Source organism: Mastigoproctus giganteus, chromosome 2, assembly GCF_048544385.1.
Source record: "Mastigoproctus giganteus isolate SK-2022 chromosome 2, ASM4854438v1, whole genome shotgun sequence".
Lineage (NCBI taxonomy): Eukaryota > Metazoa > Arthropoda > Arachnida > Uropygi > Thelyphonidae > Mastigoproctus > Mastigoproctus giganteus.
This window is the reverse complement of record NC_143576.1, coordinates 92,973,464-92,987,372: the sequence shown is the minus strand read 5'-3', so window position 1 is coordinate 92,987,372 and position 13,909 is coordinate 92,973,464. Positions and strand designations below refer to the sequence as shown.

Here is a 13,909-nt window from a genome sequence, read left to right as displayed (position 1 = left end):
ATGAGGGTTTTTTTTTTTTTTTTGGCTGATGCTATATAAGCAGTGCCGTAAATAGGCAGGTGCAACAGGTGCCCAGGGCCCAGGACAAAAGGGGCCCTGAAATGGAATTGAATTGTTATATTGTATTTGTTAAGGGGCCCAAAAACAAAACTTTGTACAGGTCACATCACATGAAAAGCTAGTTACGACACCGTATATAAGCTTGCGTTCTTGCATCATGTGCCTTTGCTAATGGTAATTTTACTAAATTCAAATTTATTTCTTGTGTGTGAAATTCTGCCTTTTAGCCCAGAAGCTGCTTAGCAGGATGGCACAGAAGATATATGCAAAACCTGTATCACTAAAACCACTTATAGATAAAAGAGAAAAAAGAAAAAGGGAAGGATGAAAGGTGGGAAAGAAGGGAAATATGCCCAGCCGTCATCGTTATTTTTCTTAGAATCAGCTCTTGGTGAACTGGAGCTATGTGCATAAATGGTTTCTCCAGCACTAGAAATGTGAATGCTTTTTATGAAGTAATATTTAGTAGATACACCTTCAAAAAGTTTACGAATGAAATGAATTCACGCAAAGAGAGATAAAAGCTGCTGAGGTAACATTAAAACCATTAAAGTTTAAAATTTTAGAAAAATAGGATATCTCTGTGCATAGAGGTGGGGGAGGGGGAATCAGGACACCAGGGCCAATTCCCAGAAAAATAGGGCATCTAGTCACCTTAATCTAAAAGTTTTTTTTTTTTTTTTTTTTAGACAGATGGTTGTGTCCAAGTCAGTCTAGTGATTCTGGAGAAAACTTTAACAACTTTACTGCTAAGGCCTTTTATTTCAATTTCCTGTAGATACTGAGAGCTGAGTTCAAGAAACAAAACAGTGAACAAGCAATCACAAACTATCAGAACTAAATAAACAATAAATTACACTATAAAAATTTCGATAAAATATTAACATCAAAATGTTTGTGTAACTACCTTTAAATGTTCTAGGAACACCTTCTTGCCTGCAAGCAATGTACAAACAAGCAGAAGCTATAGCATCATTGCTTCGCCCCTTCAAAGTTTTACCATCATGGACTTGTTTGAACAGACTGTTTGCTCTGTCCTATTAGGGAAAAAAAAACACACAAATTCAGAAAAATGGAAAATAATTTATCATCTTCATCATATTTACTAGCATTTATTTATATTAAATATCCTTGCTACAAGACAATTTTATTAACCTGCCAATGATACTCTATTTTTGTGGATTTAACAGTGCATCAGACAAAGTGCTGGCGATAGTACTGCATAATTATCGTGCTTGTTTCTAAAAAGGGTACTTCTTAGAGAAAATATAGAACTGCGTATAATATTCTGTTTTGCTGACCATTTTCTTTCATTGGTGTGTATTTAGCCAATGGCAGTTGAGGCTCACTATACATTCAGAGGAAATGGTATGGCATCATGCCACTATATTAGCACGGTGGCATTTTTTTGGGGAAAAATTTTTCTTTAACATAGCTTGTTGAATAAGCTAAGGAACGACTATGACACAGCAAGTTTTCAACACTGCCTGGACCTGCTTCGCTCTGCTTGGATACTGATGATGCCTGCTACATTTCATAGATCATAAATGGTTTGTTATATGGTTCATACTTTTGATGCAAAAGTTAAGTCTGTTTCTTAAGACTGAAATACGTTAAGGGCTTTAGCCTCAGGCTGTGAGAGATTTAGACAACGTAAAAGTTAATGTATATGCATCATATTAGTATGCAGCTAAACTCTGAATTAGCAAAAATATGCAACGGCGGCATCGTTTAAGTTACATCTCATATTGAATACCTTTACAAGTTGCCATGATATTGCATTACTTCAAATAAGTAACGCTTCTCCTTTGGTGAAACGTTACTTATTCGAAGTAGTGCAATATCATGGCAACTCGTTATGAAGGTATTCACAATATAAGATGTAACAAATGATGCCGTCTTTGCATATTTTTGCAAATTCAGAGTTTAGCTGCATACTAATATGATGCGTTTGCATTAACTTGTACGTTGTCTAAATCTCTCACAGCCTAAGGCTAAAGCCCTTAACGTATTTCAGTTGAGGGCTTTGTATAATATAAGTCTTAACTTATATTATACACTATCAGGCATCTCTCATATTGTGGAGTTATACTTCATAACTGTTTTGTCATCATTGCATCATTAGGGTACCTACCTACCCACTGAAGAAGGGCCAAATAGCCCTGAAACGGCACCAAGGGGAGCCTGATGATGATGTCCAGAGTTTCCAAGAATAGGTAACAACAGTTTTCCCCACCAGGGAAGCATTGCCTATTCAAGGAGATTTTGAGTGGTGTGAGTTGAAGGAGTTACTGTCCCTTTCATTCTTTTACAGTTTCTTTTCCTCTTACTATTACTTTCCCTTTACTTTTTTGCTTTTCTAAGTCTAATAGGGACAAGATAGGGACAAGGGATAGTAGAGTTATTATCCCACACATATACAAAATAGCCCTGAAACGGTGCTGTCTGGGTGGTGGTATCTGCTGAGAATAAGTAACAAGTCTTCTCCTTTGGTGAAGCGTTACTTATTCGAAGTAGTGCAATATCATGGCAACTCATTATGAAGGTATTCACAATATGAGATGTAATTTAAACGATGCCGCCTTTGCATATTTTTGCTAATTCAGAGTTTAGCTGTGTACTAATATGATGCGTTTGCACTAACTTGTACGTTTGTTTCTTTATACTTTCATTGCACCTTCAGAAATCACTTATTTTCCTAAATGACTCCACATATTGTGACACAGTTGTATGAGTAAATAAAGCACATCTAGGAAGCCTTTTTCTGGGAGAAGCCAATATATCCTGCTTTGGCTTCACCTTATTTGTACTGTATTAGATTGATAGAGGTTGGATTATGACAAAACATGTTCCATGCCTGCCTTCTTTCTTTCTTAGCTGCTTGACAGTCATGGTTCTGTTATCTTTTAAAGTACATTGGTGTGTGTGTACAAAATTTTAACACGTGAAATGAAATAGCTTCTCATCACCCTCCTACTTTACTTTTTGCATGCTTGGGCTTCCTACTTCCTTTGACTCTTTATTCTCAGTTTAACACTAGTTGTCTGTGTCTAATCAGATGTCCTAGAGATGAGATAAGCATGTAAGCAGGGAAAATACATATATGAATATTTTATATTTTAAGCAGCTAGTATAGCATAGTAATAGTATTTTGCAGCAATAGCAAAAAAAAATAATAATAAATAAATAAAAAAAATAACCAAAAAGATAAGAAAACACAAATTATATGCTTCCCTCCTCACACAGTATCCAGCTGACCTTTGAATTTATTCAAACTGTCAGCATCAACTACCTGCAAGGGCAACTTGTTCCAGCTATCAACAACTCGCTGACTAAAAGAAAACTTCCTACAATCTAATCTAAACCTCGACGCCTGTAATCTGAATTTATCACCTCTAGTTCGAACTGGTATTTTTTAGAACATAGTGTATAGTATTATTTGTAATGTGGCTCTGGGAGTTTCTCCCAACTCTGTGACCGGCAATGTGATGAATACAAAACTCTGTAAAGGCCAGATTTATGTAAGTTAGTGAGTGTTCATGTACACTCACTAACTTACATAGTTAGTGAGTGTTCATGTACAGTTAGTTCCGACTTTATGAGTTAATTTGTTATTAGCATGTGCTCATAAAGCGAAAATTCGTAAAGCAGGAATTTATTTCTCACATAAAATGTTAAAAACAGAGGTTATGTTCACAACAATGAAATTAGTTGGCTAATTAGTTTATGTTTAAACTATGATTGATTTACAAATAAATGAAAACAGCCTGTAAAATCAAGCAAATTATAATTTAAAGAAATCATTTATGACTTACAAATGTTAAAGAATGTTCATCATCATTGACTAAATGCACACTCATTGGTTTGTTGAAGAAAGTAGTCTTCTTCGGAAATGTTTCAAGAAGCTTTTGTTTCCAAGATAATCTCTTCTCTTTTCTTTGTAAATTTCATGATAGCATGCATAAGCAATTTTTAATTGGATGCACAAATAACAACTAACTAATATGATACGCACAAGTGAGATTGCAACTAATACAATTCGCACGGAGTAACAAGTTCACAAAACTTGGAGGAAAAAAAAAAAAAAAAAAGAACGAAGAGAAGATTCTGAAAAGCATTAATAAAGGCACATGATGCAAGAAAGAAAGCTTATATAGCATCAGCCGAAAAAAAAACAAAAAAACTTATCATTTCACCCATCCACTCGCTCCAAATGTTTGTCTAGTTCTGCCTTGAATCTATTTAAGCTATCAACTTCTACAATGACAGATGTTAAAAACAGAAGTTACATTCTCAACAATGAAATTAGTTGGCTAATTAGTTTATGTTTAAACTATGATTGATTTATCCAAATAAATGAAAACTAGAAGTTTGTTCTAGCAATCAACCACCTGCTGGCTAAAGGCAAACTTCCGCACATCTATCCTACAACTGTCTTTCCTCAATTTCAATTTATGCCCTCTCAGGCAATTATTCTAAGCAAGAGGAAGAATCCCATCAGCACTGAGCAAACTCAAACCATTCAAGGCTTTATACACCTCGATCAGATCACCTCGCAGGTGCCTAGTCTCCAGCCACTGTAATTTGCAAAACTTAAGCCTTTCTTCGTAAAAGCAACCCTTCATTCCATTCACTAATCTTGTTGCCCTTCTCTGTACTCGTTCCAGCAGCTCTATATCCTTCTTAAAATAAGGTCTCCAGACCTGTATACAGTACTCAAGGTGTGGCCTGACCATTGCCTAAGAAAGGGGATAATTACCTCCTTATCACTGTTAGAAAAATTCCTATACATCATTGACAAGACACCATGAGCTAATCTTGCAGCCTGTCTGCACTGCTCAGAAAACTTCATATCTGACTGCACAATTACCCCCACGTCCTTTTCATTCTCTACCACTGTCAGTATAGTACGGCCCTTGCCACTGAAATCTTTGGAATACAAAGTACAAAAATCTACTGGGTACCTGACCTGCCTCCCCGGGGCCAAGTGCGGTAACAGTGGGTCCCAACGGCTAAATGGTCAGAAGAACAATGGTACACAACACTACACATCCCTCCACTCCCCACACACTTTTTAAATCTCTGGCCTTCACAGAGTTCTGTGCTACATAAACAGAGTACACAATGCAGAGATGGGGGAAACCCTTGGTGCTATCAGACAACTAACACACTTTGCACTTGTCAGTATAGTACCACACAGTTGATACATTACTCTGGGGTTACTGCTTCCCATATGCAGTACTTTACATTTGTCAATGTTAAACTTCAGTTGCCAACTCTCAGCCCATCTGCTCAACTTTTCTAGATCCTGTTGCAGCGGCATACTGTCATTAGTGTCATTAACAACTCTGCTGACCATCGTTTTGTCTGCAAACTTGGACATTAAGCCTGATATACCACCATCAATATCATTAATAAATACAGAAAACAACAATGAACGAAGAGCAGTGTCCATTGATTACCACTCTGTCTTCTTCCACTCAACCATCCCTTTATCCATAGCAGCAATTTGCACCAATGGTGCATCTCCAATTTGTGTAGCAGTCTTCCACGTGCAACAGTATCAAAAGCTTTGCTGAAATCCAAGTACAGTAGGTTCTCAATTCTCCAGGATAGATGGCAAAAACAAATTCCCGGATAATTGATTTCCCGGTTAATCCAAAAATACAGCAAGTCCCCGACATACGTAAGAGTAAATTACAGGACTTCTTATGTAAGTCGAGTTTTACAAATTCAGGAATGACAAATATAATTTGAATTGGCACATTATTAGACGCTAATGCTCCATAAAATCCTAAAACAACTAACAACTAATATAATATTGCTACTATATCCCTGATATGCCAAAATTACAAAAACCACATATCCTCAGAAGAATGAAGGAAAATAGCCATATTTTTAATTAGTTCAATTAAATTATCTGAGGACAGCGGTGAAGTAGCCATAGTGGCACATAAGGAAAGAAAACATAAAAGGAAGAAAAAACGCATGTTATTGTACTGTAAAAACTAACCACCAACTCAGGTGGTAGGAGGGAAAGTTCATAGAGAAAGGATTCCTATGTTGGAGCATCTGTTTGCACACCATGTCAGCCAAACAGCTATGCTATGGTGTCTGCTTGGGTACGCAGGGGACCATGCTGTTAGTCCATCTGCCCACCACTCAGTCCAGGGGAGAGAGGGGGGGGGGACAGGCAAATTTTTCCTAATCAATGGTCGCTTGCCCTATGCTCTCACACACCAGGAGTGGTGGGTACAATGATGTGTGGTGTATCTTAATGTGCTAGATAACTAATAACTAAATTTAAGTAACTTAAAGGGGTACAGAACAAGAAGTAAGGTAAGTAAGTACTAAAATTAGACATGTATTTTCATTCATTCACTCTTCTGGCATTCATCTCATTTGTTCCACTCTTTCCTACTGGGCTGCACTTTTCTGGCACTCCAACTTACTAGTATTTCCAATTGCAGTACAGCCCCAGCTGCATTTCATGCAAGCCAAGAGAGGAGTACAGTGTGTTAGTGTTGTTAGTATGTGATCAGGTTGTGTTAGTATCTTAAGCTAAATAAATTATATATATATATATATATATATATATATATATATATACACAGGCAATCCCCGTATTACACGGTACTTCTAAGTGGTTTCACTCTAACCTGACTGATAAATTGCGGAAATCCTCGCACAATACTGTTTTGCTCTAATGCAGTTAGACAATTGCAGCAAACTTCATATAACACAGTATTTTTGAGCTTTTCTGTGGGGAAAACTCTGCTAATGTGTTGGATGCAATTTTTCGACATTTCCATTCTTTTTTGCAAATCCCAATTGTTGACTCGCTAGCCATTATGCAAAAAAAATTATTGGAAAATCCCCATATTTTTTTTTGTTGGGAAATCTCTGTGTTAGGCTCTGTGCCTATTGAACTTATAGAAAAATCGAGATTTCAAAAATTTTTTACCATTGGACAATGCACCAGACCAACCAAAAGATTTCAGTCACCCAAACTAATGTTCCTACCACCTGATACAACTGCTTTAATTCAGCCATAAGATCAAGGCATTACATCTACCTTTAAACCTCATTACATTGGAAAATCGCTACAATGGATTTTGGAAAAATTTATTCCGAATCTATTGAAGTAACAAGGCATGAAAACATTTCTCAGTTGTGGACTGTATCAGAATCATAGCTTTATCACTCAAAGAAGTAAAACAGTCAACATTAAATGAGTGCTGGAAAAATGTATGCCCAGAGTCAGTTCATTCAGGAAATGTAGTTGAACCAGCAGAAAATGTAATTAGTGCGATAGCAGAACTTGCTAAGTAGGTAGGAGGGGAAGGTTTGATGATATGACTACCGAAGACACTCAAGAATTACTGGTAGAAAAAGAGGCTGGTAAAGCGGATTTGGTGGAAATAGCATCGGAGGCAAACCAAATCAATTCAGAGGATAATAGTGCAGATGAAAATTCTGAAGTTCTCAATTTTGCACTAAAAATCATGCGTGAAGATTAGCAATTAGAATCTTATTTTTTGAATGCAGATGCTTCGACTGAAAGGAGCACAAAGTTCAAAAGGGAGCTTCAAAAATGCTTAGCTCCATACAATGAAATTTACAAAGAAGGGCCACTGCAGCAGAGGTCAAATGCAAGGGTGCATAAGTACACATGCCTTGAGTGACAAGGTTCAAGCCATGACTGCTACATACAGTGCTGTTTCTTGTATTCTCTATATCATGTGAACTCCTGATTGTGTGGTCGTCCCAGAGCATAAACAGAAAATTTATTTATTTATTATGTATCAAGCAAAAGCAAACAAATCCAGATTACTGTTTTTAAAGAGAGTAGAGGTTACATGAAATCTAGACGCTGCAGAAGAATATTCAGAAGGTGAAGTTTTTCTGCAATCAAGAAAACATTCTCATTTGATTGTGCTTAGCAGCGATGAAGAGGAAGAAAATTAAATGAATGTACATTATCTGACATGGATGTATCACAATTTGTAAGACATTTGTTCAGTTATTACTATTTTTAATAGAAATTAAGTTTCCAATACTTATAAAAAAAAAAATAGTGTACAGTGAAACTTCTAACGGACACCTCTCGTTAACGGACATCTCCCTACAATGGACATTTTCAAATTCCCCAACTCACCTCTATTGGTTTTAACGTGTTTGCAGCTTCTGTCTAGCGGACATTCTCTGTAACAGACGCAGACAGGCAATCTGCACTGTTTCATTTAGATTAGCACTTAATTTGATCTACCCATAACAGACAGCGGGCGAGCTCACTGCCCTTTTTCTAGGAACGTTTCTTCCACGTATTGCCTCAATCGTGTGTTTATTTTCTATTTCCGATTCTCTGAATTTTATCAAGGTTTACGTCACGGTTCTAAACCCTTTTTCAAGAATTTTAAGGCACGTGTAAAACTTCTGATGAATTCGGTGTGTGCAGTGGAGGGGGGAATATGGTTGGCCTTTCGTCTTTTCAGTTTTCAGTTTTGTTCAGTGTCGTGTGAAGTGCACAATGTCTTTTCGTAAACATTTAACTTTAAAAGATAAAGTCGAACTCATTAATGCGTATGATCGGCAAAAAAACACTGTTCGCAATCTCGCTGCAAAATTCAAAATCGGGAAGACGCAGGTAAGCGACATCCTAAAGAAAAAAATGAACTGCTCAAGCAATTTTGGCAACACGGATATGATAAGGTTCAAAAATAATTTCCGAAAACTGTTGGACTTCAAATTGACAATGTTACGTATGAGTGGTTTTGTCGTGCACATGCTAAAAAAATTCCCATTAATGGGCCTATTATTAGGGAAAAGGCTTTGGAGGTTGCGAAATCTATGGGAGTAAATGAGTTCAAAGCTTCTGTGGGATGGCTAGACAAGTTTAAAACTCAGCATAACATTTCTTGGAAAACCGTAAGTGGTGAGTGGACCGTCAAATTGGAAGATTTATGTCGTGATTTTGAAGCTAAGGATATTTACAACTGTGACGAAACAGGGTTGTTTTTTAAAGCTCTTCCTGAAAAAACAATGAGTCTAAAAAACGAAAAGTGCCAGGGCGGAAATATTTCTAAGGAACACTTGACTGTACTATTGTGTACAAATATGCTGGGAGACTTTGAACAACCTCTTGTTATAGGAAAACCACAAAATCCTCGTTGTTTCAAGGGCATAAAGTTGAATCTTTTGAATGTTGACTGGAAGTCTAATAAAAAAGCGTGGATGACACGAGATATCATGAGCGAATGGATAAGTCACTTTAACCAAAACATGATTCGTCAAAACAGAAAAATTATTCTTTTCATGGATAATGCTGCATCTCACCTGCACATTGAATTGTCCAACATTCAAATTGTTTTTCTGCCACCAAACACATCTGCAAAGTGTCAGCCCTTGAATCAAGGGATAATAAAAAATTTTAAACTTCACTACAGAAAACGTGTTTTAAGACATCTCATTGCAAACATGAACGATGTAACATGTGCGAGTGACCTTGCAAAGAAAATCAGCATCCTAGATGTGATTCAATGGATTTCCTCTTCAGTAAATGCAATTAGAAAACAAACTGTCGTGAACTGTTTTGTAGAAAGTCTGGCTTCTCAAACGCAAAAACTGAAGTTGTGAACAGCAATGTGGAGCACCAAGAAGAACAAGAACTTCAACATCTATTGATAATGTACGATACTTCCACTACAAGTGACCCTGGCTACAAAAACAAAGACTCGAACCTCACTACAGACAGTGCTCTAGATATCAACGCCATTATCATCGATATTTTTCAAGAAGTTCCTCATGAGGATGAAGAAATGGAAGGAGGTCATTCTGTCGAAGAACATATTAACGACAAACCACCGATGAAAATAGAAGCAGCACTCATACAAATCAATCATTTAAAAATGTTTTTCACCGCTGAAGAAGATACTGAAGGACTTTCGATGGTTTCTTCACTCCAAACAAATGTTGAAAACAAAATTATCAGCCGGAAGAAGGTGCAGAAGAAAATAAGTAATTACTGTATGTATTTTTCTTAAGATAAAGTCATAATATGCATAGCACAATTGTATGTATATTATTTACTAAAATATTGTTCAAATTCTGTATATATTTTAATTTAATTTTACATTAAACGTTTAACGATTTTTCTTTCTTTTTTTTCTCCCTCAGACTTCTTGTTAGCGGACACTTCTCTCTAACGGACACATTTTCGTTCCCCATGGCTGTCCGTTAAAAGGAAGTTTCACTGTATTTTTGATAGCTTTTAAAACATAACCCCCCCCCCTTTTGTACTGGTTCTTAGTCCCGTATAACGTGGTTTCACACTACACAAGATTTTATACGAACCTAATTACGGTGTTATACAAGAGTTACCTATGTGTGTGTGTGTGTCTGTCTGCACGCGCATAATAGAATTGAACTGAATATTAGACAGCAGAAATAAGTGGAAAATTAAGTGAAAATAAAAAATAAGCATAGTAGAGCAGACATCAGTGGCAGCAAATATGCAAAAACCACATGTTTTGTGTATTTAACTGTAATTTTATGTTACAATAAAAAGAAATGAAAGTATGCCAGCAGCGTGGCAAACCAGTAGAGCAAAGAATTTAACACGTAAAATTAAGAATAGAGTACTGTTGGAGAAACATTATTAAACAATTTAGAAAAAAAAAAAAAAAGGTAAACTGCAGCCATTATCAACCCACTGCAGGATGGAAGCCTCCTCAACAATTCATGTTGAAGGAAATGGACCATAATCTGCCACGCTGGTCCAGTGCAGGTTGGCAGATCGACCATATTTAGCAGTCAAGGGCTTGAACCCTGGTCTACTCAAGGAGCGTGTGCTATTGCACTCCCGCTCCTGACCACTAGGCTACAGAGGCCTCCAAAAAAGGAAAATTTAGCGGTGCCCCCCCCCATTGCTAAGCACCAGTTTCCAAATTGCGTGAAATATCACTACATATAAATGTAACTAGCCAACAATACAGAAATAAGTAAAAATAGAGAATAAAGTAAAAATAAAAAGTAGAACATACCATAATATCGAATTGAATAGAAGACTGACCATTATGCCCCATCTTGCCAGTGGACCACGAGGCCATAATGGGTAAGGAACCACTACATTTCGAACGCTACACAAATTCATGCCATGAAAGAATGATACAAGGATCACACTGCCGGTACGGTAGATTTGTATAATTCTAATTATACAAATCTACTGCACCGGCAATATGATCAGACAGGACACACACACACACGTGCAAGAATGTGCATGTGCAGTGGAATCACATTAGTACATTTTTCAGGGGATGGGGGAACATCATCATAAGTGGGAAAATGTACTAACAAAAATCCTCATGAGTTATGCTTCTACAGCTTTGGACAGTATTGGAAATGGTATGAGTTCTTGTTCTTCACACTCATCATTGTGTCATCAATGACAACTCTTTCTGCTTGGGGCTATTCTATTTCTTCTAGTAGTGAAGTCCAGAAGACTATGCTACTGTCCAGGGTCTGAGAGGTGAGATGGGTCCCGAGAAAGTCATAAATGAGGGGTACCACCTCACTCTGAAAGCATTAATTTCATAAAATTCATAAAATCAATAAAACAAATAAAAACAGATATTTTACCACTTAAAGTTTGATTTATATCACAGAAATTATCATACCAATTACAATGCTTCACAATTTCCATATAATTTACGTTTATTTGAGACATAATTTGGTGACCTGAATAACATTACTAGAATTGAAATTTAAAAGGAATTAAAATTATTTTAAAAATGATTTGTTTTGCAAATTCCTTTATTATATTTGAAAAATCTACTGCCCATGCATTGTCAGAATTTATGTGAAGAATTAACAACCCATTTAGTCTTTCTTCAGTCATTACAGATCAGTTAAAAAATTCTTCCCTCTCTTCATTACCAAAAAATTCTTCCTGCGGAAGCAACAGAAGCAGCCAGACTCAAAAACATTCTAAATGCTATAGACAAGTTAAGAAACAACTCAATTAGATAGTTTTGAAAATGATCTGTAAAAATTTGCTGAAGTTAGTTCTGAACTAAAGTTTGTTCCGTAAATTTTCTTCATAAAAACCAGTTCATCACATATTTCGTGCAAAATATTCTTAACATATTTCTGTTGTAATTTGTGCTAAAGTTTTTATTTTTTCATGAAAGGCCGACAGAATTCCAAATAAGTTACAGATTTCATGCAAGGATCCAAAATGCTGTCAATCCAGATATTAACAAATCAATATCATTTCCAGCCAAGGAAATAAAGAGAAACACTATCTATACACTTATTTATAAATTCAAAGGGAGCTCTTTTATGTCAGTAAAACTGATTAAGCCTTAAAAGAAATGGTACCCAGAGAAAATATATTCAAGGTACAAGGTTGAAATCTTCCTATTCCACACCACCAGGTTTACTTTAAAAAATAAAAATTCTCTCAAAAACCACCTCCAAAAGGAATTGTAAGATATATTTGTTTAAAGGTCTCACACTGTCTCATGCATTTCATCAATATTTAAACGTCTCATATTACATGGAACGGTTTCCAGGAAATAATTCCAAGACGTGAAAAACAGAAACATCTTTAAAATCACCTCGCAGAGGAATTTTAAGACCCAATTCAGAGAAAACGAGGCATGGCATGCATTCTCATTCCTGGCCTTCCATCCCCAATCCTCACCCATTCCTTCGAGCAGTAACTGATAAGCAATCATAAAATATATTATTGTATCATTACTTCACAAAAAGAATGACACTTGTATAATAATTTTTATTTAAGTTAATTTAAAAATTTTCAATCACTTTCATCATATGTTTTTTTTTTTTTTTTAACATAAAAAGATTAAATTTTGGGGGCTCCTCTGGGCCCACTACTGTCACACTGAACATAATCATTGAAACTAATATCGCTCTCAGCAATTTGCTGCCATTCATCCAATTTCATTGCAAGTCACCCATATCTGTTACTGGGGGGGGGGGTATGACAAAAAAAAAAAAAAAGAAAAAAAAAAAAGCACTTTTGAAACAGTTTCTTATAATATTTGTGTGAACAGAATGCCACACAGATTTTATGAAGTGCACGTTCAGTATTGCAATTTTCCTCTGCATGATGTATGTATGAGAGCCAGCTGTTGTTATGTTTGTTATTTGGTTTTTAGGAGCATTAGCAACTAAGGTCGTATTGCTCTGGGGATATGTGGTGGTCATTCTCTGACCTTTCCACATCCTCCGTATTTGGTGGTCAAGGGGCTCGAACCCCGGTCTAATCAAAAAGCGTGTGCTACGCACTGCTGCTCCTGCCAACCTGGCTATGGAGGCGCCATGAGAGCCAGCCTCTTTTGTATGTACTCTCTTATGTACTGCAGATACAAGGTGTTGAAGGGATAAGATACACACTGATCAACAAAGAATAAAATTCTGGCATTTTCCATTTATAAAAAAAAATTCAAAAAGTAGGTGATGTCATCCATGCCTCAGTGTATCATAATCTTAAAACATTATAGACATTTCACTATCACTAATGGTGCAAGCTTCTTTTCCACTTTCATTGCAGCATAACAGAATTATAAGCCTTTCCTTGCTCGATTTAGACCCAATGCACTTCTCATCTTTGAGCTGCAGTGTTTTATCAGGTAAAAGGTGAGAAAACAGACCCACCTTGTCTATATGGAAAACATTTTCAGGGTGGTATTTCTTCAAAGATAACTGGCAGATTGCTTTTCCATGTATCCACCATCTTTAACTACTGCTAGCACCTTGACTGGGTACACAATGGTACATAAGATTGTCAACACTTCCTTGTGCTCTGGATATTGTCCTTCAAGCA

The 13,909-nt window shown here is 36.4% G+C and overlaps 1 protein-coding gene across 1 annotated transcript in view; it reads right to left on the bottom strand.

Moving 5' to 3' along the window:
- Nucleotides 1-13,909, bottom strand: part of TfIIB (transcription factor IIB) — a 145,118-nt gene that overhangs the window by 97,869 nt on the left and 33,340 nt on the right. Inside the window, exon 6 of the mRNA XM_090368585.1 lies at nucleotides 968-1,097. Within this exon, the coding sequence (XP_090224711.1) occupies nucleotides 968-1,097 (130 nt within the window). The remainder of the gene's footprint in view (nucleotides 1-967; nucleotides 1,098-13,909) is intronic.